At 46.9% G+C, this 25,982-nt stretch overlaps 1 protein-coding gene across 1 annotated transcript in view; it reads right to left on the minus strand.

Moving 5' to 3' along the window:
* Positions 1–6,467: 6,467 nt before the first annotated feature.
* Positions 6,468–25,982, minus strand: part of LOC138489830 (transcriptional regulator ATRX-like) — a 246,272-nt gene continuing 226,757 nt past the window's right edge. Inside the window, exon 4 of the mRNA XM_069617400.1 lies at positions 6,468–8,100. Within this exon, the coding sequence (XP_069473501.1) occupies positions 7,416–8,100 (685 nt within the window). The 3' untranslated portion in view covers positions 6,468–7,415. The remainder of the gene's footprint in view (positions 8,101–25,982) is intronic.

Consider the following 25,982-nt stretch of genomic DNA (forward strand, 5'->3'; position numbering starts at 1 on the left):
ACTCAGAGGCACTGCTCCCAGAGGTTCCCGTCTGTTCTTCCAGGTTTTCCCGGATTCTGCGAGCATGGGAATGGCTGGCAGAATGTGGGGACCTGGTCTCCTGTGTCCTGTACCGCTCAGAGGAGTCTTCAGATCCCTCCTTGCTGCCAGGATTTGATGGGTACCCCCCCACTGACCTAACTGGGCAGAGGTTTTCAGGATGCCCTTAATGGGCCTACTCTCCTGGGGTTCCCCATCAAATTGCACTGTGCTTGGGTGCCCATACCCGGATGCCCGCCCCTCCATTCCTGGGTGGTACCGGCCTATGAGCCCCATGCTTCTGGCTGGATAGTAATCTGCCATCCCTATGGCCCTGTGCTCATGAGCGCCAGGGGACATGGGGTGGCAGAGTCCAGGGACTGAGAGAGATAAAAGCCTCTGGTACTAGGGCTCCTGGGGTTATGCTCAGGAGTTTCTCTTTCCCAGCGAACCTCATCTCTATCCGCCCCTGCTCCCTGTTGCAATGCAAGAGCCTGCACCTTCAGTTCCTCAGTTAAGGCCTTACTAGACTCTATCAGTCTCTCCTGCATCGCTACCTGTTGTTGGAGTCTATCATTGTGCTGGCAGAGAGCCTCATTCTCTCTCTGTGCCTCCTGATTGGTCCTGGAGCACTGGGCCAGTCTTTGCTGCAGGAGGGTTACCTCCTGAGCTGTGTCCCTATTGGCCTGCTCCTTTCTTGCCAGAGCATCCTCCACCCTCCTGGTGTGTTCTAACAAGTTCTGGTGTTCTTTTTGGAGGTCACCCAGCCCCTGGAGGGCCAAGTGATTTTCTTCTGTTTTTCTTTTTAAATGGCAGACTTCCTGGCCTAAGGCGTCTCTTTCCTGGCTAAGAGCCTGCATTTGTGCCGCCAGGTCGTCCCTCTGCCTTTGAAAGGCACCAGCTTTCTGGCGTTCTTCATCAAACTCTGCCTGGGTATCCAGGTCTTTCAAAATCAGCTTGTTGCTCTCTGCCTTCACTCTATCTAGATGACTTTGCAGGGTGGCTACCTGCTCCGTGCATGCCCTGTTAAAGTCTAATTGTTGCTCCAGCTTTTTCTGGCTCTGCAGTAAGGAGTCCAAACTGTCTTGGTGCTCCTTCTGCAGGGCCAGAAATCTAGTATCCTGGTCAGCCTTTTCCTGTTGCAGTATATCCATGTCCTCTTTTATTTTAATGATATACTGCCTACTATCATTTTCTGACTCCTGGCTCCTCTGCAGCCTCTGCTCAGAAGAGTCCAGATCAGATTGGGCCTTCTGTAAGGCCAGCAGTTGCCTACTCGCCAGATCTTGGCCTTCAGCACATTTGTCCTGCATGGCTCCCATATGTAAATATAAATATGCCGCTACCCTGGCAATCTTGTTGTGCTCATCCTTGGCCTTAGAGGACATATATAGTTCACTCAGGCCCACATGTAAGGGACCCTGGTCTCTCCATATATCTGACCCTGTTTCCGTGATCTGGGGTGCGATTGCTTGCAACCAGACCGTCTGGTCCTGATGGGTCCACTCACCTCTCACAAATAGCTTATGTAAGAAGTGCTCTCTGGCTATTTTCATATCTACCAAGGTCGTCATTCTGGAATTTGAGTTCCTTCCTGACTTACAGAAGTTTGTATTTTATTTTTGCAAAACAGACCTTTTCCTTAGAGCGTTCCTTTGAGGAGTGCTTTACAGCGTAACACAGCATGGTGATCCGACCGGATATGTGTATCTGGTCAGCTGGCACGCTGTATTAATCTGCACAAATGGTAGATCTAACCCAAACGTCCCGCTCGAGCCCCCAATTTGTAAGAGGATTCAATTCAACACTACAGCTAAGTCAACGCCTAGTCTAGAATACTGAATGAAAACCCTTATTGATATATCTTTATGTCCAGTTCATGCATTCTGGATGACTACCCCTATATAACACCCCTCTCTTGGAATCCCCCTGACCCCACTGAGCCAAGAAGTAGTTCTGTTTTGCAAGTTTAAAAGGTTTATTTGATAATTTAAACAATAGATATATATATCACACTTTATAATAATTAATAATTGGATATCACACTTAATCTGAGCAGTAATCAATAATGGATAGTCTGGCACTAGCACACTTGTGAATAGGAACAGAAGAATAAGGTGGTAGAGAATACTTTATATAAGTTCAGATGGAGGTAATGTTGAATGAAAATGCAATACAGAAAATACTCAATATGATTTCAACAAAACAATGTAATCACTTTTCTCTGGCAATGCAAGGAAATGGAAGGAAGGCACACAGTTCTCAGAAATGCAATCAAATGTGATTCAGTTCACCCCAGCAAGCTTAGACTACAGAAGTTTGAAACACAGGCCCAAAATGCTTTTATATGTGCTGGCAATGAAGTGAAAAATATGCTAAAATGCTTTTAATTCCCTCTAGAGGTTCAGGGTGAGTGGTATCTAGTTAATATTAGTCCAGGCTCACTCTAGCAATGATTCAGGGATGGTTCTTAAGAGGCAAACACATTTTTAGCAAGGAAAGCAAGGAAGCTGCTGTTTCACACGTGGAGAAATTTGCAAATCGCGGCAAATTCGCGAGTGCGTTTTTCGCGATTGAGGCAAAAGTATTGGGAGTAGGAATGCGGTTCTAGGTTCGTTGAAAAGCCAAGATTCCCAGCTTTCAGAGGAAAGTTACTGCAAGTCTCTAAGACAAACGGTCACGGAGATATGAGCGATATGGTAAAGGTCGTTTTTCAGATTTGAAATTTTAAAAATTCAATGTGACAAGTACAGCTTGCAACTAGAAAATGACAGGTGACAGCTTTGCAAATGACAGGTGACAGTTAGGAGACAGTTCTGGTTAGATTAAAATAGATTGAATTATATTATTTTAACTAAGAGATTGGTTCTGCACAGTTCTGCTAGGTACTCACAATATATTTAGAAATAGAATGGGCCTCGCCACGGATCTGGTCAGGTTTTCTTCACTCGCCACTGACGGTCTCTGCGCACAGCGTCTGGGTCAGCTCTCTAGTTCTGCGAACAGCGGTCTGGGTCAGCTCTGCTCTGCTTTCTCTGGGTACAGCACTGCTTCTGGATCTTTCTGCACAGCTTTCTCTGGACCCAGCGCTGATCTGCCCGGCTCCTGGATGCTGCTATCGCTGTTAGGTTTGCTGGATGCTGAGGCCCACTGAGAAGAGTTCTCAGTTTGTGGGTTTAGGCCCTTGCTTTGAGTTCTGAATCAAGTTCTTTGGAGTTTTAAAGTCTAAGTGTTGAATCTAGTATCTTCTGGATGTTGTGTGGTCCGGCAGAGCGCGTTGCAGCAAATGGAATTGAATGTCCCTATCTGTCCTGTCTGTCTGCTTTTATGTGTTTTGAAAGTGGGTGTGTGAGCAGCATCACTAGCCAGCCCCTCTCCACTTGTCATTTGCCCAATTCTCCCCTCTCCCATGATTGGGGAAGGAACTGTGAGTCAGAGTGATGCTGTGGGTTTTATGGGTCAGAGGATCCTCCCCTGGTCAGTTTGCCCACAAAATCCATATTTGATCAAAATGCACACTTCATAGATACACAGTGGTTTGAAATTACATGCACCCATCATGCATCACAGGAGGTATACCCTGTCCAAATCTGCTCTTCCTGAGAGCTTGCATTGAGAAATGGCAACATTTTGCACTTTTTAACTGGTTTCGTAATATCGGACATTACCCCAAATTTATACACATGTGCGCAAGGAGTATGGACATTAATTGATAAAGTGTCAGATTTTTAACATGCATACATTTTAAGTAATACCCTCTTAACTGCTAGTTTGCCCCCAGATCATACCACCGGTTCTAAAAACCTCCTAAAATGTGGGCAGAAAAATCACAAGAATTATGGTATCATTTAAATAATTTTCACAAGTCCGCTCTATGAATGATCCATCTTTTTAGAGTTATGTTCTGGCCCCAAAGGGGTGTGGTTTCCCCCCAGCACAAGGTTGAATTTCTGGTTTTTCCAGTTCTGCCAAGCCAGCTTGCTCTCACAGGCAGTGCTCCTCCCCTTTCCTTCCAGGAGGAAGCCACTTTTACGGCCCCCATAATAAAACATTTGCCTGAGTCAGGACAGGGCTTTGTTCAATTTCCTGCAGAGCCCAGGTAATTCAATCAGAGAAGTGTCATATCCCTTTTGGTGGGAGCAGCAAAAGGCAGCTAGGCCTGGGAACACAGCTGTTGTGCTAGTCTCATCTCCTGTCGGGGGTAGCTGGTGGGCAGAATTCAGTTCCTTAAGCCAGGCCCCAGCTAATGTCACTTTTAGTTACCGAGTTTTCTGCATTCAAATAAAACTAACCATTTTTACATATGCAGCTAGAATGCTGATTCTAAGTTTAAAACTATGACATTTAAACAATTGCAACCTATGTGACACTCAAAAGTAGGTCACTCATTTCTTTTAAACATTTAGATTTTTAGTGTCTTTCAGTCCAAATTTACTTAAACTGCTGAAATCCACAGCTCAGCCAGTCTTGTTATAAACCTTCAAGTCACTTCAGAATATAACTTTACATTGTATCCACCTCTCAGTAAGTCTTTCTTTGGCATGCTTTGGGTTCATTTATTCAGTTTTACACAAAAAAAAGTCTGGTGTTGTTTTAAAACGCCGGCTTTCTGATAGTGGTGAGTACTGGTAATGCAACCATTTTGGGGATTTTTCTTGGATTAATGCATTCCAACAGGAATGGTTCTTACATGGTAGTACATCCTTGCTTAACATTGATGGGGCTCCTTACAGTAAAATGGTTATGTGGAACCCCACAAAAGGGTTGAATCTTTAAAGTGGTCTGGTGAGCCACGATTTCAGCAACTTTTTGACATCAGTAACAGTGGATTTCGTTAACAAAGATCTTTCTTTACACTGGTGGGTGGCAAGTGAGGTAACCATTTTGGTGTGCGCACAAACTGCGTGGTTCTCCTGGATTCTGGCGCACTTGTGGGCTTTTTGGCCATCTTGGATTTTCTAAGCCCACAGCAACAAATGTTGCAGCATGATAGCTCAAACGTGGGTCAGGACACCCAACAATAGCACACATCAACCATCGCCCCCTTTTAATGCTCAATACCCTCCTCTGCATGCACCATCATTCCAGCTTGATCAGTGTCAACAACCATGTCTCCAGCGTCACTAGTTTTAGTTTGTGCTTTATACTTTACTGCTGCCACTGCCTCCAGCACAAACAGGGCAGATCTCCCATTAACAGGGAGCTTCACTGCCTTTAGTTTACAGGATTTGCCTTCCTGTTGGACAGCTTTTCTAATCATTAATTCATCCAGGGATTCTCCCTTTAGTGGTGGTGCTTTTCCCATGGCAGCATCCCCTTGCGCTGTTGCTATAGTGGCCTTTTCCAATGGGGTGCTGGTTAAGTCAATCTCAGAAATGATATTGTCCTGCTCAATCACTGTAGAGTTCGAATTAATCATCCTGGGTACAAATGCAGGTCTGCCCTCAATGTCGATCAGAATGTTCATGTCCTGTACTGGCTTAAAGATTTTGAAGAGTCTTCAGTCCTGAAGCCCGCCAAAGGCGTAGGAACCAAGGGACCAAACCTGAAGATGCTGAGGCTGTGAGTGAAACTTCTGACTGAAGATGGTGCGGCTACGAGCGAAAACTGCTGACTGAAGATGCTGCAGCTGTGAGTGAAACTTCTGCTGAAGATGCTGCGGCTACGAGCGACAACTGCTGACGGAAGATGCTGCGGCTGTGAGTGAAACTTCTGACTGAAGACCGCTTCGGAGAATACTTCGGTCAGGTAAGTCTTTTCTATAAACTATTGTATTTGTAGTTTCCTGTAAAGCTAATGTCACTATTTTCTCCTTTTACAGGTTCTTTGAGTAGAAACGCTGGTAGCGTTACCCGCTGTCAGCGGAGTAGACGCGAAGCGCGCGTTCCAGCGGAGGCGGGCTTAAGGAGCTCCCTCTGCAATATGAATAGAACATGCTGCAATTTGTGAATGGATTTTGCGGCGGCCATGTTTAGTGTATAAAAGTTACTGTTAAACATTACTAGTCTATGGAAGCATATGCTGTGCATGGTGTAAATGCCATATGTGCCAGGCTAACACCCACCTTTGACCTGCTGACTGATATAATGTTCCCTGCCTAGCCTGAATGCCTGAATGAGGACTATGCTCACTGACTGGGATCATGACAGTTGCCACCAGTTAGCATGTTCACACAAGGAGCCAAGCAGGCAGCTGACCTGCACAGGAAACTATATACGCAATACCTCTGGGACACCCTGTATGGGGAATATTACGGTCTCCCAAAAAAAAACATACAGAGTTGCATTCCTAAAGAGGCCATGGATGGAGTTGCACTGGGAACACAAGGCAGTAAATATGTGAAGAACGACAGTGGGACTTTGGGAGTCATAGTTTAGGATTCTCATCCAAACAATGTCATACTTGATAGCACAAGAAATACATTGACAAATGGCATAACTGTTGGAATCAATTGTGTATTTTGGTACATATTTACTTTTGAGTCAAAGCTACAACTGAGAACTTTTTACCAAGTTAAATAACATGCATCCTTTCTGTAAAAACTGAGAAACAAGTTCAGCATAGAGAAGATTGAAAACAATTGTTACTTCCTGCTTGTTAGAACCTTTAACTTTTGCAACCACTTTTATAATTTTTAGGAGACTCTCCACTGTCTTCACCAGAAAGAGAAATTGGGCTTACTTTAACTTTTACCCCTTTAGATGGCGTTTTTGCTTTGTCATCAATCTCTTTTACATGAGTTAAAATGGATTCATCGGTGGATGCATCATTTCCACCTGTTGATGCTAAACTTTGGAAAACAACTTCAGGAATGGAATCCAGGTCCATAGAGTGCCTCAGAAGTAATATTTTCTACATGTTTACCTTTTGTATTGGGTTTCATATCAGTGTCTCCAGCCACACGCTCACAGGCGCCATCCACCGATGCATCGCCATCTTTAACCGTGTCACTCACGTGCAATGTGCCATTAATGTCAGTGCCTTGCTTTTTGACATCGTTAAGCTCCATGTTGTTCCCATTTTCAAGCTCTTCCTCTCTATTATGATTCTCCACTGTGGGTATCATCTGGATATCTTCAACCCAGCGGTCAAGTTCCTTTTGCCTTACCTTGCCAGACTTCATTTGGTCTCCCTCAGACTTTTTATTCCCACAGTCTCCCTCTGCTTTTTGATCCCCCCATGCCAGAGTCTGCTCTTGTGTCTGCCTTCTCAAAATTGCGCACAAACATTTTTTCGATCTTTGTTTCATCCAGGCCCAGAAACTCATCAAAATGTGTTGGCATTTTGTCTGAATATATTTTAACTTTCTCAGATTCATCCAAGGAAAATTCCTCCTCCAAGTCAGACTTCTCACTCTTATGCAAGTTTTCCATTAATGTATTCTGCGGCTTATTAGATTACTCTTCCAACATTCTGTCCACCTTTTCAACAGTTTTCTCCTTCCGAATAAATGTATTCTCAATATTACTGTCTTTGGTATTTCTTTTTTTGCTCTCCAAGTTATGGATTTCACAATTAAGACGTTCATCTAATGCAACATGGGCCCTTTTTAGGTCATAGAGAACAGATTTAAAAGCGTGTAACTGTCTCATCTTCACAGTTGGCTTTAGGTCTGAACTATCAACTTTCTGATTTAAAAATTTGACAAAACTAGCATTCAAGTTTGTTGTCGTTGCCACCAGTTTTTTTTCTTTCTTCAATAATTCTTTCGGTACCATCAGCGATTTATATGAATAGGTCATAGAACCAGAGCATGAATTAGTGATCCTGTCTTGTCCATTGCAACTGGTATTTGACTTTTCCGCTCGTTTGTGCAAGTGGTCATGTATTTTACTTTCATTCTCAACTTTAATCTTTTTTTTATTTTGCTGTAAAAATTGTTCCAGATTTTCAGTCACGTTGTCACACAAAGTGATTAAATCCAGCAAAGGTTCTGGACAGCAAATGTAACACTTCCACTTCGTAGTTTCATCCATTATAGCAGACCACTCCTTACGGCCCAGGTTGCGCAATATACAATTTTTGCAGAAAGCATTATGGCAATAGTCACAGCATATAAGGTTTCCCCCGTCAGCACACCATCTGCAATAAAAAATAATTAAAAACCTTTATAAACTGCCAAATTTAAGGACGAACGTAAGATGCATTTTCTCAAAAAAGAAAAATTGACTGAAGACTAAAGAGTACCAGGTAACAAAAACTCAGGCAATAAAGTTATGGGCATAAGTGGAAATGGAGCAGCGATTTTTACAGAACTTCATGCAAGATTAATTCATTTTCTAAGCACCTTAGGAGCAGGAAATTATTAATCAAATTAAAGTTACTCACCGTAGTGACTAGAGTATTTATAGTCCATAGTCCCCTTTCATACATCCTTGTCGGAGTCCCCCAACATGGTGACGGTACCAGAACCTTTGGCAGTAAAAAAATGGGCTTCCACTTTAAATTTAGTATAGCGCATCGGCATGGCCCTGGGCGTCGGAACGACACTGAGACACCGCCCTCCAGCGCCTCACCTCACTTAGTATCCCCTTTGTCTAGTTTCTCATGTATCATTTTTATATTACGCTTTCTACATTTAATGGCTGTTGGCAGTGGTTTAATTTTTACTACCATTGGGTGTTTTTACCACGGGCTACCTTCACAGTTGCAATAAGGCACCCATGGGTGCCCATTTTGTCAAAATGGCCCGGTCTTCTTTTTTCGCCATTTCTTGTTGGAAAGGTCCTTCTTGAGATTTACTCTGCGCGCCAAACCAGGTTTGGTCCCTTTGTTCGTTTTGTCTTTGGCAGGATTCACTGGCGAAGCCCGCCTCTGGCTGCAGCGTGTCTGGCAGGGGCAAGAAGTGAGGGAGGTGCCCGAAACTCCCTGTGCTTAATCCCCTTGGTTACAGAAATGCATCCAAAGGTGATTGGCCAGCTGGCTGTCCTTGGAGGACAGCCACCCTGTTGTGTGATTGACAGCTAGGCTGCAAATGAATGGGAGAAACCTGCATAAAAGGCAAGGCTTTTTGCTGAGAAGGCAGAGTCGACCACTGGAGCAAGGAATCCGAAGAACAACTTGGAAGAGACGCCTGCTGCAACTCCTGGACCGTTGGTTTGCCAGGTGAAGCCCTGCTGCAGTGCTGAAGCTCTGAATTCGCCTCAAGTAGTGAAGCCCTGCAAAGGACGACTTCTCCCCTTGGGTTGGTGGGACCAATCGACCCCAAGATGAGCTCATCTGGAAATCCTCTCAGAGCTGGCTGTACTTCCATTGCTGCTGCAGGAACAGATTGCCAGGGAGAGGAACACCAGAATCGATTGAGTGTCTTTAAGTCGGACCCAAGCTACAGGAAGATCCTCCGGACTCCCATGAAACAGGACTGACCAAGCCTGAGCCACCTCAACAGAGTGCTGGACCCCAGATGCAAGCAAAGTCCATTAAGGTATCCGAGAACCGCAGTGGTGCTATTTGCGAGGGTCGCGAGAAGCTGAAACCGCAAAGTGCTGCTGATCTGAAGTTTGCCCATTGCTGCCGCCGACCGTCCATTTGTAGTGCAGGAGTCCCCCGATGTCCTCCCTCTTGTCCCCACGACTGAGGCCCAGGAACCCGGATCTGCAGACCTACACAGGAACAGAAGCCTGCTGGAACTAATTTCTTCAAACCAAAGGTACTATAGAACTAAGGGGACTTATCTCTTGTTGTGTAGTCTTGCTAGCTCTCAGTTGAAACTTGTCTTGGTTGCTTATGCAGAGTTGCTTGCAGCTTTGCCCCTCACAAGCCTCCCAGCTTGTGGCCCAAACATGATTTCATTTTCTACAAAGACTTCTAAAACATTGTGCAAGACTTTTTAGTTACCTGCAAGAAGTGCTTTACCTTTCCCCCAAGAAAGGTTTAATTTACTTTGCATTGGAGGGATCAAAAGTACTTACCTGCTTAGGAATATTTGTTAACCTTTGTTTTATTCCCTCAAACCTTTTCTTTCACACCAAATTCAGTATTGCTTTAAATGTGCCAGTGATATATCAATGACCACAGTGTCCTAGTTATTTAAGTCACTTCAGGGTGTAGGAAGTGTCTGTGTGCCATCCCCAATGGGCATCTGATTTACAGAAAATGAGTGTGTATTTTGAAGTATATTTTGGTGTTACATTTGGTTCGCCCGGTCTGAAATATAAATCGGATAAACACTTTTCCATCAGATACATACAGATTCCGACACAGAGGTTTTCAGAATTGCAAACATTTATTACGAATAACACTATAGTGGGTGAGCAAAGAAAGATTACAATGACGGAGAAAAACATAAGTCATTGCACTCCTCAGCTGCTGACAATTCTTTAAACAGAATGACCATGTTTATAGAGCTAGGTACCAGACATCACTCCCACACTATACGTGCCTAGACATCTCGTGGCAGATCAATCACCCCTCCGTCACTTCTGTGGTAATTTCCCAGAATGTGTCGGAACGGTATATGCAGAGAGTAAAAAGGCAATCGTTGTCATAATACATCACATCTCATGTTACTGAAAGCAAATGCTATTTGTAAAATGAGGAAGAAAGCGAGCAGCGCAAACGTTTACTGTGTAGAAAGGTTTAGAACATGAGCAGAAAAGGGAAGTGTTTCTGCCAGTCTCATTTTATTAATAAAATGGTTTACTGTAAATTCTCATTAATGTCAGCGGAATGTTCTCACATCTGGGATGAGCTGATGTACTTTCAACACGCATATCTCGGTGAGAGGTCATGCTGTTTATCTTGAATTCCAGCGAGCATAAGCAAGTTTTATGCATTGTGAAGTTTTAAGTAGGGACATCTAACGTGAGGCCTAATATTTTAGCTTTGTGTGTTAAAGCAGAGAGGCCTAATCTTTTGAAGGGCGTTTGTAAATGGCCCCTAGCAGATTATGTTTTATAGCAGGCTCTCCTTCAAGCCATATTGTTATGAACTGATTAACAGATAAAATCGACATTTCCACAAGGTGTATTCAACTGACTTAAATTAATAAATAATTGTTTAATCAAGAAACTTTGAGTGTAAGAGTTTATTTGAATACTTGTCACTGAATCTCTGTTACCACCCTACAGCTCACATTGACCCCTCTTGAGATTAGACTGGCTGCTCAGTCACTCTACCAACTTGTGTAGTACATGCTTATAACAAAGGTTGGGTTAACTATTGCCAAGAGGACAAGGTTGGTGCAGCCTCACACAGGGTACTGCATACAATCTTGCCTAACACCTCCTAATACATCGAACGCTTTAATACCTGGCTACACTGAATATTTTAGCCCCTGGCATACAAGCGGGGGAAGGCGGGACGTATGGAGGAAAGGGGACCAAGGACTATGAGATGTCTAGTCACTACAGTGAGTAAGACATGCATTACTTACCGTAATAGCATTTCTGATGATTGTATCTGCTTAGATTCACATGCTGTGCCTCTAGTCTGACATCTAGTGGTAGTCGCAGAGTATTGCATCTCGTCTTTCGAGGATCCAAAGGGGACGTTGACATGGGCGTGCCAGCAACACTATCCCTAACGTGACGTGTAGTGTACCCAAAATCCCTCAAGTGTCGAAGTCCCTCTGGTTGTGTTTTTTTTATGCTGGAAGGGAGCCTTATGACTAACATGAGTGAGTACAGATAGAGAGAAAGTAGTAAGATGTCTATGTTCTTTCTATTCCAAGCGGGGAAGAAGGGTGAGCGCATGTGAATCTAAGCAGATACAATCTCAGAAATGCTATTATGGTAAGTAATGCATGTCTTCTGATGCTTGTGAATCTGCTTAGAGTCAATAGACTAGCGAGCAGTACCCAGAGTTGGAGGTAGGGTGTGAGAAGGAACAGTAGTAAAGAGATGTCTTAGTACTGCTTGTCCCACCTGAGAATCAGACCCAGAGTGAGTATCTAGGCAGTAGTGTTTCGTAAAGGTGTGTATAGAACTCCAGGTTGCTGCTTTGTGAATGGATTCGAGAGGAACATTTGCAATTTATGCTATGGAAGCCCCAGTGCCCTGAGTAGAGTGTGCTCTGGGCTTGAAGGGCAGATCTCTTTTGGCAAGGTGTAGCAGAGTGTGATGCAGTTTACAATCCACTTTGAGATGTCCCCTTCTCTACCAGCCGCCACTGAAACGAAAAACTGATTTGTCTTTCTCAGTGGTCTCGTTTTCTCCAGATAGATTACCGCCCTATGCACATAAAGTGTGTGTAGGCTCCTTTCTGCCATGTTAGCGGGGTTCTGGAAGAAGGTGGGTAGTTCTATTGATTGGTCCACATGGAACTTTGAAATGAATTTAGGCGCAAATCTAGGGTGAGTGTGCAAAACCACCTTATCTCTGAATTGTGACAACTGGGTCTTTAACTGAAAGGGCCTGTAATTCACTGACTCTCCTAATTAAAGTGTCTGCCACTAGGAAGGCGGTCTTGTCAGTGAGTGCTTTAAGGCTAGCCTTATGCATAGGTTCAAAGGGAGATCCCATTAGTCTAGTTAACACCACATTTAGGTCCCATCCAGGGGCTGGATTAGAAATTGGGGGATGAAGTCTTTTAACCCCTTCCATAAATGCCTTGATCACTGGGATCTTCCACCACGACTCCTTTTGGGACGTAGTGTATGCTGAAAGTGCAGCCAGGTGGACGTTCAGTGAATTAAAGACCAAACCTGAGTCCAGTAGATGAGTCAGGTATAAGACAATGTGCGTAGGAGAGCTGTCAATGGGATTGATGCTCTTAGACTGGCACCAGATAACAAAGCGTTTCCACTTATTGGAGTAGCGATGTCTGGCATTCTAAGAATGTCCATACATCTCTGAGGGAGTTGGGGGTGCCCAAACTCTATGACCTCAGGAGCCAGGCCGCCAAGTTGAGAGTTGGCGGGCAAGGATGGAGAGTCTCCCCCTTGTCCTGTGAGAGCATGTTGTATGGGCATGGTAGCTTCATCGGAGGAGCGATGGACCTCTCCATCAAATGGGAGAACCAGGGTTGGCGGGCCCACATAGGGGCCACCAGGATCATGGTGACTGGTTCCTGGTGTATCTTGTGCACTATCATGTTGAGTAGGGGAGTTGGGGGAAAAGCGTAGACAAATTTCCCTGACCATTTTATCCAGAGACCGTTCCCCTTGGAGCAGTTCTGGGGGTACCTGGAGGCGTAATCTTGGCATTGTGCGTTCTCCAGAGTTGCGAACAAGTGCATCTATGGGAAGCCCCATTCCGCAAAGACGTTGGAGACAATGTTTTCATGTAAGTGCCATTCGTACTCTGTGGCTAGAGGGAAGTCACTGCTGAGCACGTCTGCCAGAAGATTAGTTCCCCTGGAACGTGTTGAGACAGGAGGAACATCCCGTGTTTAAGAGCCCACTTCCAAATGTTCTGGGACAGTTTGGATAGCCCTGGAGAGTGTATGCCCCCCCCCTGTTTGTTCAGGTTATACATGGCCATAGTGCTCCATTACTGTCTTCCCCTGAAGTTGTGTCTGAAAAGCTTTTAGGGCCTTGAACACTGCCAACAACTCCAACAGGTTTATGTGGTTGGATGCTACTGCTGGGGGCCGTGCAGAGGTGAGCCCCCCACCCAGTCAGATGCGTCCGTAGTGAGAGTGGCTTCTACTGCGGGGGTGGTGAAGGTTTTCCCCTTCAAGAGGTTTTCCCTCGACCACCATTGCAGAGAGAGAACGAGGGCTGACGAGACAACCACTAGATCATCCCATTGTCCACTGGCCTGACACCATTGGCTGTTGAGCCACTCTTGCATGGGGCGCATGCGCAAACGTGCGTGTGGGGCTAAGTAAATGTATGAGGCCATCATCCCTAACAGTTGCATGGCCTTGCGTAGAGTCACCTCACGACTGGCTACATAGTGAGGGCTCTGGAACAGCATGTTTTGGAACCTCTCGTTGGAGGGGAAGACAAGGCCGTCTTCTGCCTGAATTAGAGCTCCAAGAAATTGTTTGACTTGGCTGGGGTCTAGACTGGGCTACTTTTTGTTTATTAAGAATCCCAGACTGGAGAGTAGATCTTCTGTCCTTTGGGTGTTTGATAGGCATGTTCCATGTGAATCCCCTGTTATTAGCCAGTCGTTGAGGTAAGGATAGACTGGAATGGACTGCTGGAGCAGTTGAGCCGCTACTACTACCAGTAACTTTTTAAATACCCTTGGGGCTGAGGCAATGCCGAAGGGAAGGCCTTGAACTGATAGGGTTTGTCCTCTATCATGAACCTTAAGTATTTTCTGTGCGCTGGCAGCATTGAAATATGAAAGTATGCATCTTTCATGTCCAATGTTGCCACGTAATCCCCTTGTTTTAGTAGAGGGATTACCTGTTGCAGTGTGGTTATACAAAACATTTGGTTTCACAAACTCGTTAGCTGGGCGCAAGTCTACCACAGGGTGCATGGTGACATTCTTTTTGTGTACAAGGAAGTACACTGAATAAATACCCTTGTTTACCTATGGAACGGGGACGGTTTCGAACGCGCCCTTTTCTTGCAGGATCTTGACCTCTTGTAGTAGGATCTTCAGATGTTGTGGTGACAATCGTCTGGACGTTGGTGGCAGGTATCGAGGTGGTTGGCTGAACGCGATACAGTAACCATGGATGACGGTCTTGAGCACCCACTGGTCTGTGGTAATTCCCTCCCATGCATGGAAGAATTATGTTATCTGTCCCTCGACCGGGGAGGCATGGGAGGGGACCCGGATCCACAAGTCATTTTTGATTTGAGGCCGGGGAACCTCTAGGGGTGGTGCTTCTACCCATTCCTTTGCCACAGCGCTGTCCTCTAGGCTGATATTGGTTTGCGGCAGCTGCCCCCCTGTCCTGAGGACCAGGATGTATTTCCAGTTCCGTACCGATTGTGGGGGGGATCATGGGAAAGATTGTCCTTGAAAGGAGCGGCGAGAGCTACTCCCTTGCTGCTGATAGGGTCTTTGTATTATCTGGTTTAGTGACTTCAAGGTCTTATGTTCCTTTTTTGCAGTCTCTAAAGCCTCATCCACCGCTTTTCCAAACAGGTTAGATTCTTCTACCGGTTTGTTAATGAGGGATGCTTGTCTTTCCGGTTTGAAACCCAAATTCTTCAACCATGCGTGTCTTTGCAACAAGGTACCTTGGGCCAGTGTTTGTCCTGCCGTCTTTGCAGCATCCAGGGTGTTTTTTAGAATGTTTTGATTCGCCTGCCAGCAGGCGTGATTGTGTTGGCTCCGAGACTTCCTGCAGGCCTTCCTGGAGCAGATTCCACTGGATGTCGCTGTAACTAGCCAACAATGTGGTATTGTTAGCTATCCTGGTGGAATAGGCTGCTGCTGTTATAATGCGCTTCCCCAAGGCATTCAACTTGCAGTCCTTGTCCGGCGCTGCCTCAGCCGTAGACAAGGGTACTCCTGCTCTCTTCCTAGTTGTTACCACTAGGGAATCGGGAGTGGCATGTCCCCGGATGTAAAGTTGGTCTGTAGGCGAGGGGCGAAAAATGTTTGAGCCGTGGGTTTACTGCCCTTGTTTGCGATTGAGTCAGGAAAGAGGGGGGCCATACGCCGTTTGATTGAGTTTAACAGCGGTATTCCCTGACTTGCAGGTGGTTTCCCTTTCAAAATATCCTCTACGAAGTCTGTGTCTTGCACTGCCTCTTGAGTAGCAATCTGAAAGTGTTCAGCTGCTTTTTTGAAGATAGCATTGAATACCATCTGGCCATCAGTGGGAGATGCTTGTCTTATAGGAGGTGAGGAAGGAGGATCTATGCACAGTGTGTCTGGATCCAGGGTAGTGGACGGTGACAGCCATGGTGCCTCACCCACAGGTTGTTCATCACCCCAATATGGTGAGTGGTCTATAGGTTCATCAAAGGGATACTCATCCTGATCATAAGGGTCCTGAGGGGCCTCCTCTGGTTCTGTTAGATCAAACACCTCATGAGGAGTGTGGCTGGTGGTAGTCTGACATGTAGTCATAGTAGGATAGTAGTCTTCCTCTTTTGGTCTTTTTGGGGTGATACATTTTGTTGAGAACTCCACAAATTTAGAAAGTTTATTCATGTACCCCTCAAATCACAAGGATGACACTGAGGGGTCTGGAGGTGGAAAGGGCTCGTCTTGGGGCCTTGTGTCCTTAGGTTGTCGGGTCTTGTCTGACAGTCTTAGACAGGGGTTGGGAACCCTCAGGCTTTCGACGCCTTGAAGTGTCTTTCAACGTGACTTTAGGCCTATTAGCTGCCGAGATTATGTTAGCGAGACTCTCGCGGATCTCTGGCGTATCTGGGAGAGATTTCAACGGGCCTTGCGGCTTTGCTGCAGTCTTCGGCATCGTCGAAACCTTAGGCGCTGAGGCGTTCTTGTGAGGCGTCTCAACGGTCTTATGAGGTTTGGTGCAGACGCCCTTGTGACTTGAGTGCCTGGACGCATGCCGCCTAGACGGTTGCGGGGAGGGCGGTCGTCCCCGAGTATCGGTGGGTTCTGTCGAAAGAATCTGCGTACCCGTTGGCATCTTTGGCCGTCCCGACGAGTCCGTTGAGGAGGCTCGGGGGGCTGCGGGGTTGTGTGATTTCCTTTCTATGGTGTGTGTGTGTCCTTGTCGCCGCAGTGTACACTCCCCATAGCAGAACCGGTGGCCTGTCAGCCGGGTACGGACACCTCAGAGCGGGACTGCTCCGCGGGTAGGTGGATGGCCTCCACGTCGGAGCCACGGCTGTCGCTTACTTCCTCTTCACTGAAGACGGCAGCGGGGGAGCTACTCTCGGCCTGCTGCATGGCGTAGATCGCCCACGGTTTTACTCGCCGTTCTTTTATCGTCTTAGGACATAAAAGCTTGCAACACTGACAGAACTCCTCGATATGATCTTGAGGTAGACATTTATTACACCTCCAGTGTGCGTCCTTCCATGGGTACTTGCCGAGGGGAGAAGGAAATGCATTCTTGAAAGAAACAGAGCCCCGGACCCCACTCTCCCTACTGTGTAGGCCTGGCCGGAGGCAGAGGCCACGCGGTAGACAGCGTCTACTGGAGCACTAGCCGCCGAAGACGGGAGTCTTCCGCGGTCTTCGACGTTGGTTGTGAAGTAGCCGTCTGTGAAGGGTGACGAATGATAAAACGATAAAACGACCAGAGGTCATGGACAAAGATATATATTAGCAATTTTTCAAGCTCTGCATAAGGCGACCAGCTAGCTGGATGGAAAAAAACAATCTGAGGGACCTCGACGAGTGAGGGATTTTGGGTACACTACATGTCACGTTAGGGATAGTGTTAAAGGCACGCCCATGTCGACGTCCCCTTTCGATCCCCGAAAGACGAGATGTGATTACCACTAGATGTCGGACTAGATGCACAGCATGTGACTCTAAGCAGATTCACAAGCAACAGAACTTTGACTGCGCCACCCCTACTACTCAAACCCAAATGAGAGCCTTCCTGGGCCTCACTGGTTATTTTAGGAACTTCATTGAGAACTATGGGACCATAGCTTCTCCCTTGAATGTGATCTCCTCACCCAAATTCCCCAAGAAGGTCAGGTGGAATGAGGAATGCACTAAGGACTTAAGCAAGCCCTTTGTCAAGCTCCAGTCTTAAGAGCTCCTGACTACAGCCAATCCTTTATTGTACAGACAGATGCTTTCAATACAGGTATAGGTGCAGTTCTGAGTCAGCTGGATGAGAAAGGCACCCCATCTGCTTCATCAGTAGGAAGCTGAAGAAACCTGAAACAAGGTGGCCCACCATTGAAAGAGAATGTTTTGCTATTGTTCGGTCTTTGAAGAAGTTTAGACCATACTTGTATGGATCTACTTTTGTGATTCAAACAGACCACCAACCCTTGAGATGGTTAATGCAGATGAAGGGGGAAAATCCTATATTATTAACATGGTCAATCAGCCTACAGGGGTTTGATTTTACCATTGAACACAGGTCAGGGTGTAATCACCAAAATGCTGATGGTCTCTCCCGAAAGTATGACTGACTGGAGTAAGGAGATTCATCCAGGGGTGGATTAAATCCTCCTGTCCCTTAGTCTGGGGGGGGGGAGTGAGTGTTAGGGAGCATTCTCAAAAATGTGTTAATTCCCTCCACCTTAGAGACCCCCAGCAACTTTGCTGGATTTTGAGGACTTCATTTTTTTTAACCTGGAGAGAGTGTGACCCTTTTTCCCACTCTCTCATGTATTTTAATGTGATTTTATACACTGTTTCTATTTTGGTTATGGAGTCTAACCAACTCCATAGGCATCATCTTTTACAATTGTGTCACACAGCACCTTCAGTGCAGTGCCACAGGGAAGTCTTCTAGATTTCCCAAGGTTTAAATACCTTCTCTGGGATCAACTACTGTTTCCCAGAGCAGTGGAGTGAAATTGACTTCACTTAGACTTGTAAAATTCTAGACTCAGCACACTCTATCTTACAATAGAGTGCTGGAGGGGTTACGTAGTATCCCCGGTGTCTAGCTACTCATGTAACATTTTTATGTTACCCTTTCATCTCAGAATGGCTGGTGTAAGTGGTTTTGCAATGAACTACCACGATTTACCCAGGCCGCAAACTGTTTGCAGCTCCGGTAACGTTAAATCGCGGGAGCCATGTTTTTCAAAACGGCGCTGAGCCTCCTTTGTTAAACTGGTTCCCGGTCTTCTTTTTTCACCATTTCTTTGTGGAAAGGTCCTTCTCGAGTTTTCCTCTGCGCTAATCCAGGTTTGGTCTCTTTGTTCGTTCGCCTTTGGCAGGCGACAGGAGTGAAACCCGCCTCTGGCTCCAGAGTGTCTGGGGTAGGCAGGAAGTGAGTGAGGTGCCCGCAACTCCCTGTCTTAGTCTCCTAGGAGACCCAAATGCACTCTGTGGTGATTGGCTGGCTGACTGTCCGGCAAGGACAGCCACCCTGCTGGATGAGTGACAGCTAGGCTGGAATGAATGGGAGAGAACTGAATAAAAGGCGAGTGTTTTGGCTTGGAAGGCAGAGTCGACCACTGGACGAAGGAACCGAAGAAGAGCTTGAAGAGGACCTCTGCTGCAACTCCTGGACCGTTGGTTTGCCCGGTGAAGCCCTGCTGGAGGTCCGAATCGCCAAGTTCGCATCGACAGAGAAGCCCCTGCAAGGACGACTTCTCCCTTTGAGTTGGTGGGACCAATCAACTCCCAAGTAAGCCACCTGGACACCCATCTCGGAGCTGGTTTTATTTCCTCAGAGTTGCTGCAGGAAACCGTAGAGCCAGGGAGAGGGACACCAGATTGTGTGCGTTGCTTGTAAGCTGGCCTAAAGCTTTTGAAAGATCCTCCGGACTCCCACGAAGCAGGACTGACCAAGCCTGACTCCCCTCAGTTGAGTGCAGGACCTCAGATGTGAGGAAAGTCCACCTTCACAGCCAGGAACCTCGCTTATTGCTATTTGCTGTACCGCAAGGAGCGAGCTGAAACGCGAAACAGCCACTGAAAGTAAAGTTTGCCGGTTGCCAGTTTTGACAGTGCCAGTGCAGTGCAGGAGTCCCCCGGCGTCCTCCCTCTTGTCCCCACGACTGAGGCCCAGGAACAGTGAGATATGCAGAGCTGCACAGGAACAGAAGTCTTCAGCTGCATCTTTTCTTCTTTACCAAGGTACTGTAAAACAAGTCTAAGAGAACTTACCTCCTACTGTAGATTTGCTTGAAACTTCTACAACTCACAAGTCTAATCAGCTTGTGGCCCTACATTTGATTCTTCTTTTTATCAAAGACTCCTAAGAACTTGTGCAAAGACTTTTCCATTTACATACCTGAAGTGCTGCATCCTATACAAAGACTTTTGCCCATTGATTTTGCCTTAGCCTATTGAATTGAATGACTCTTCTCTTGCTATCTGAAAGTAGTTGCCCTGCTTAAGAATATTTGTGATTTCTTGTGTTCTAATAACCTTTGCCTTTTACAAACTATTGAGAGTATTCTGTATGCTAACAGTAAGGTATTAATGTCCCAGCACCCTTGTTACTGAAGTCACCTGTGGGTGTAGGTCATCCCAAAAGGGTCTTGTCTGATTCAGAAACTCAGAGTGTACAGTATTGAAGTGTATTTGTGTGTTACTAGTATATTGCTCCCTTCTAAAGAAGGCTTTATAACTGATTGATGAATACATTAATAATTGTTTATGCAAGAAACCTTGATTGTAAGAGTTTATTTGAATACCTGTAACTGTGAATCTTTGTGTAACTCCACTGCTGCTCACATTTCCCCTCTTGAGATAAGCCTGGCTGCTCAACACGCTACCAAAACTGTGTAGTACAAGCTTATACCAAAGGTTGGGTTTCCTATACCTGTAGTCATAGTTGTTTGTAGTGTTCCCAGAGGTTACTGCATTCAAACATTGCCTAACATTCGCAGCTGCAGTATTGCACCCATGGGTGCCTATTTTGTCAAAACAGCCCGAGTCTTCTTTTTTCGCCATTTATTGTTGGAAAGGTCTTTCTTGAGATTTACTCTGTGCGCCAAACCAGGTTTGGTCCCTTTGTTCATTTCATCTTTGGCGGGATTCACTGGTGAAGCACGCCTGGGGCTCCAGTGTGTCTGGCAGGGCAGGAAGCAAGGGAGGATCCCGGAACTCCCTGTGCTTGGTCTCCTTGGTTACAGGAATGCACCCAAAGGTGATTGGCCAGCTGGCTGTCCTTGGAGGACAGCCACCCTGCTGTGTGATTGACAGCTAGGCTGCAAATGAATGGGAGAAACCTGCATAAAAGGCAAGGCCTTTTGCTCGGAAGGCAGAGTGGACCACTGAACGAATGAATCCGAAGAAGAACTTGGAAGAGACGCTTGCTGCACTCCTGGACCGTTGGTTTGCCCGGTGAAGCCCTGCTGCAGTGCTGAAGCTCCGAATTCGCCTCGACTAGAGAAGCCCTGCAGAGGACGACTTCTCCCCTTGGGTTAGTGGGACCAATCGACCCCAAGACAAACTCATCTGGAAATCCTCTTGAAGCTGGCTGTACTTCCACTGTTGCTGCAGGAACCGATTGCCAGGGAGAGGAACACAGGAATTGAGTGCATCGTTTTTAAGTCGGACTCGAGCTCCGGGAAGATCCTCCGGACTCCCATGAAGTAGGACTAACCAAGCCGGAGCCACCTCAGCAGAGTGCTAGACCCCAGAAGCAAGGAAAGTCCACCAAGTGTCAGAGAACCATGGTGTTGCTATTGCCGAGTAGCTGAAACCACGAAGTGCCGCTGATCTGAAGGTTGCCCCTTGCTGCCGCCGACCTTCAAACCATAGTGCAGGAGTCCCCAGACGTCCTCCCTCTTGTCCCCACGACTGAGGCCCAGGAACAACAGGATCTGCCATACTACAACAGGAACAGAAGCCAGCTGGAACCAATTTCTTCAGATCTAAGGTACGGTAAATAAAGTGGTACCTACCTCTTGCTGTGTAACTTGCTAGCTCTCAGTTGAGACTTGCCTTTGTTACCTTTTGAAAAGTTGCTTGCAGTTTTGCCCATCACAAGTCTCCCAGATTGTGGCCCTACAGGGATTTCTTTTACAACAAAACTCTCTATAAGATTGTGCAAGACTTTTTACTTACCTTCAAGAAGAACCTCAGCTCCCCTAGACTTTGCTCAATTGACATTGGCTGTCCTGGCTCCCTGAAAGACTCTTCTAACCTCTGACTTTGTGTTTTGATCTGTCCCTCTAAAAAGTCACACATTTTCTTGTGTAGCTGGGAAATGATTCATCTGCATTGCATTGGGGGGTTCAAAAGTACTTACCTGTTTGAGAAACGTGTTAACCAATGTTTGTTTTCTCCCTCTAACCTTTTCCTTTTAACACCAAGCTCAGTATTGCGTTAAATGTTCCAGTGATAGATCAATGGCCACAGTGGCCAAGTTATTTAAGACACCTCAGGGTGTAGGCAGTGTCTGTGCCATCCCCAATGGGTATCTACTGATTTACTGAAACAGAGTGTGTATTTTTGAAGTATATTTTAAGTGTTACATATTTGCCCCCTTCTAAAGAAGGCTTATTCAAACTGACTGCTAAATAAATAATTGTTTAATCAAGAAACCTTGAGTATAAGTTTTATTTAGATACTTGTCACTGCGAAACTATGTTGCAACCCTACAGCTCACATTGACCCCTCTAAAGATCAGCCTGGCTGCTCAGCCACACTACCAACCTGTGTAGTACAGACTTAAACCAAAGGTTGGGTTACCTATTGCCAGGAGGAAAGGTTGGTGTAGTCTCCCACAGGGTACTGAATACAATCTTGCCTAACAGCTGGATTCGTTTCTGGTGTCTCCCAATTTGCTGCCACCCTTTTTTGGAGAGCAATATAAAAAGGCAGCATAGGATCCATCTGTGGACCCTTATCCAGGATGTCTGTCAGATCATCCTTTTCAAATGGTAGGGGAGGCATACTCCACCCTATATAGTCTACTACCTTGGACGTTAGCTGCCTATATGAAGCATCAGAGTGCTCCCCAGACTCATGTCTTCCAAAATCCAGCTCAGTTGAGGCATCTACCCCACTGGCCGTCTGTAAATTATAAAGGTCTTTCAACCTTGTTTCTTCAGAAATAAAGCTTTCAGGCATATTTGGTGTACCAAATAGGAGACCAAAAGGTGCATCATTGTCTGAAGGTTCATAATCCTCATATGTTGAGGTGAGAGACTTAAAATATTCTTTCCTTGGTAAAGGAACATAAGTCAGGTATAGGTATCAAGGGTTTCATAAACTGTGGATTTGACGCTCAAAGAGTTGTTAAATTCTTTTTTGACTTCGATGGCTGTTAGGGAGAAGAACAAGTTACTTTCTTACCTGGTAACGTTCTTTCGATGGGATGGTCCGACGACGTATTCCATATCTATGGGCCTCATTCCGAGTACGGCGCTAACCAATGGCGCTATTAACGCCTTGGTTGACGCCGTACCCGGACCGGCAGCGCCTTGGTGGTTGGCGGAATTACCGCCCCATTCCAAGGTTGGCGGGGCGGTAATTCCCCAATCCCCATTCACCCTTCCCCATTCCCATTCTCGCCCCATAGGGCATAATGGGAGTGGGGAAGGCGTCAATTACGCCACCGTAAATTACGGTGGCGTAATTAACATCAAGGTCCCTTAGCGCCATGGTATTTAACGCCTGCTAAAAGCAGGTGTTAAAAGCACCATGGCGCTAAGGGAACTCGGAGTATGGCGGTAAGGGATTACCGCCACCGCTCTCGTTAGCGGTGGCCGCTATCCCTTAACGCCATACTCGGAATGAGGCCCTATGACATGTAATCACCACAGCTGTGCTGCTTCGGAAACTTTTTTCGGCGTCTGCGTCCTGCGTCGATGACGTCGATGCGCCGTCGTCGAGGACCTCCTCCGACGTCCGACGTCATCCGATGTGATAAGTAGGACGCACGACGCCCGTAGCCTCAGTTGTAGTTTTTTCCCCCAGAACGTGTGACATAAGTCAACTGCCAGTCAGACACAAAGCCTTGCGGAACGTAAGCTGCAATCGCAAAAGAAATTCTGCAGTGGGGAAAGTAGGGCGGGAGCGATATGGAATACGTCGTCGGACCATCCCATCGAAAGAACGTTACCAGGTAAGAAAGTAACTTGTTCTTCGAGGGGATTGGGTCCTCCCACGTATTCCATATCTATGACAGACTCCCAAAGCAGTACCAGAGCAAGGAGGAGGGAAAGAATTTAGAATCAAAATTTAGAATAGCCAATCAAATAGCAGAGCAAAGGACCGCCTTGCCAAAGGCCAGATCCTGCCCTCGGATGGAATCGAGGGAATAGTGACGTACAAATGTATGTACTGAAGCCCAGGTGGCTGCATCACAGATGTTGCGAATAGGAACACCCCTCTGCAGGGCAGTAGATGCAGCCACACCCCTGGTATAATGGGCCCGCAAGCCAGCCGGTGGGTCCTTACCCGCCAAACGGTAACACTCCGAGATGGCCAAAATAATCCAGCGAGACAAAGTCTGTTTCGTCACAGCTTGCCCCAAACGCTTCCCAGCGTAACCAATAAAGAGTTGATCGTCCACTCTGACCCGGGACATGCGTGAAACATAAAAGCTTAAAGCTCTTCTAGGATCAAGCCTATGGAGCCTCTCCTCTCCCTTACCAGGATGCGGAGGAGGATAGAATGCCGGAAGAACAACCTTCTGGGCCAAATGAAATTCCGTCACTACCTTCGGAAGAAAAGAAGGACGAACACGAAGGAAAACCCTGTCCTTGTGAAATACAGTGAAGGGTGGCTTAACTGAAAGTGCCTGTAACTCACTCACTCTGCGAGCGGAAGTAACCGCAACTAAAAACACAGTTTTCAGAGTTAACAGCCTCAAAGGGCAAGAATGTAAAGGCTCAAACGGAGCACCCATAAGAAACCTAAGAACAAGGTTTAAATCCCAACCGAGCACCAGGAAAGGTGACGGAGGGAACACATTAGTGAGCTCTTTCAGAAACTGTGAAATTAAAGGGATTTTAAAGTAAGAACACTCTTCAGACGAGCGCTTAAAGATGGACAGCGCCGCCAGTAACCTTTAATGGTACCCACTTGCAAGCCCCTGTGGGCCAAAGAAAGTAAAAAGGACAGAACCATGGGGATGTCACATGCAAAAGGATCCACATTCTGAACTCTGCACCAGTCGCAGAACTTATGCCAACGGCAACAGTACAGAGACTTTGTTGCTGGCCTTCGGGCCGAAAGCAACACCTCCATCACGTCTTCAGGGAGGTCCCAATCCTTATACCTCAACCTCTCAGAAGCCAAGCGTGAAGGTTGAGGGATCTGACCTCTGTATGGAGAACCTGGCCCCCCTCCCGTGAGAGCAGATCGTCTCGGTAGGGAAGACGACGTGGAGGGCAGATGGACAAGTCGAGAAGGTCCGGGTACCACGTCCTCCGAGCCCACGCCGGAGCAATGAGGATCATCCGGGAACCGAACTTCCGTAACCTCCGCAGCACTTGCGGGATGACGGGGACTGGAGGAAACGCGTACAGCAGCGGGAATGACCACTCCACCGCGAACGCGTCTCCTAAGGCTCCTTTTGGAGGAAATTCCCGCGAGCAAAACCGTTCGCACTTCCGGTTGACACTGGAGGCGAAGAGATCCACTTGAGGGGTCCCCCAAAGGGCGAAGATCTCCAGGAGAATCTCCTGAGCCAACTCCCACTCGTGAGAGATCGTGCTCTGCCTGCTCAGAGCGTCCGCCGTCACGTTTTCGTCTCTGGCCAGATGAACTGCCGAGATCGAAACTTCCTGCTGGATGGCCCAGAACTCAAGCTGCATTGCCTCCCTGCACAGAGGAAGTGACCCTGCCCCCCCCTTTTTGTTGAGGTAGTGCAAGGCCACTGTGTTGTCCGTCAGGATCAGGACATTCTTCCCTCGCACAGTCGGCAGAAAAGCCTTCAGGGCTAGCCTGACGGCCCTCAGCTCCAACAGATTGATATGGAGTCTGGACTCCGACGGAGACCAACGACCGCTGACATGAGCTCCCCATCCCGTGAGGGATGCATCCATCACGATCGTCACCTCCGGCCAGGGAAGCCAAAATGGAGCCCCCTTCATCAAGTTGCCTTCGACGGCCCACCACAGAAGGTCCCGGGCGACTGAGGACGGCACCTGAATCGAGTCCGACATCCTGCCGGAGGACTGCGACCATTGCGTCTTGAGTGCCCACTGCAAAGATCTCATCCGCAGGCGAGCCTCTGGCACCAGAAGAAAGCAGGATGCCATGAGGCCGAGCAACCTCAAGAACTCGAACGCTGGGAGCGTCTGGGCATGCTGAAACTTGTGCACCATCTGCTGAATGTGAAGAGCCCTCACCTGGGGAGGAAAACACTGCCCCAGGGAAGGGTCGAGCACTGCTCCGATGTACTGGAGCCGCTGTGTTGGCGTCAAATGGGATTTCTTTAAATTGAGGGAGAAGCCCAGCCTGTGAAGGGAGTGACAGGTGACCGATAGATGATCCAGGACTTGCTCGGGAGAGCTCCCCCTGATCAACCAATCGTCCAGGTAGGGGTAGACGTGAATCCCCCCTTGCCTGAGATGCGCTGCC

The sequence above is a fragment of the Ambystoma mexicanum genome, chromosome 9 (assembly GCF_040938575.1).
Source record: "Ambystoma mexicanum isolate Mex_15411 chromosome 9, UKY_AmexF1_1, whole genome shotgun sequence".
Taxonomy (NCBI): domain Eukaryota; kingdom Metazoa; phylum Chordata; class Amphibia; order Caudata; family Ambystomatidae; genus Ambystoma; species Ambystoma mexicanum.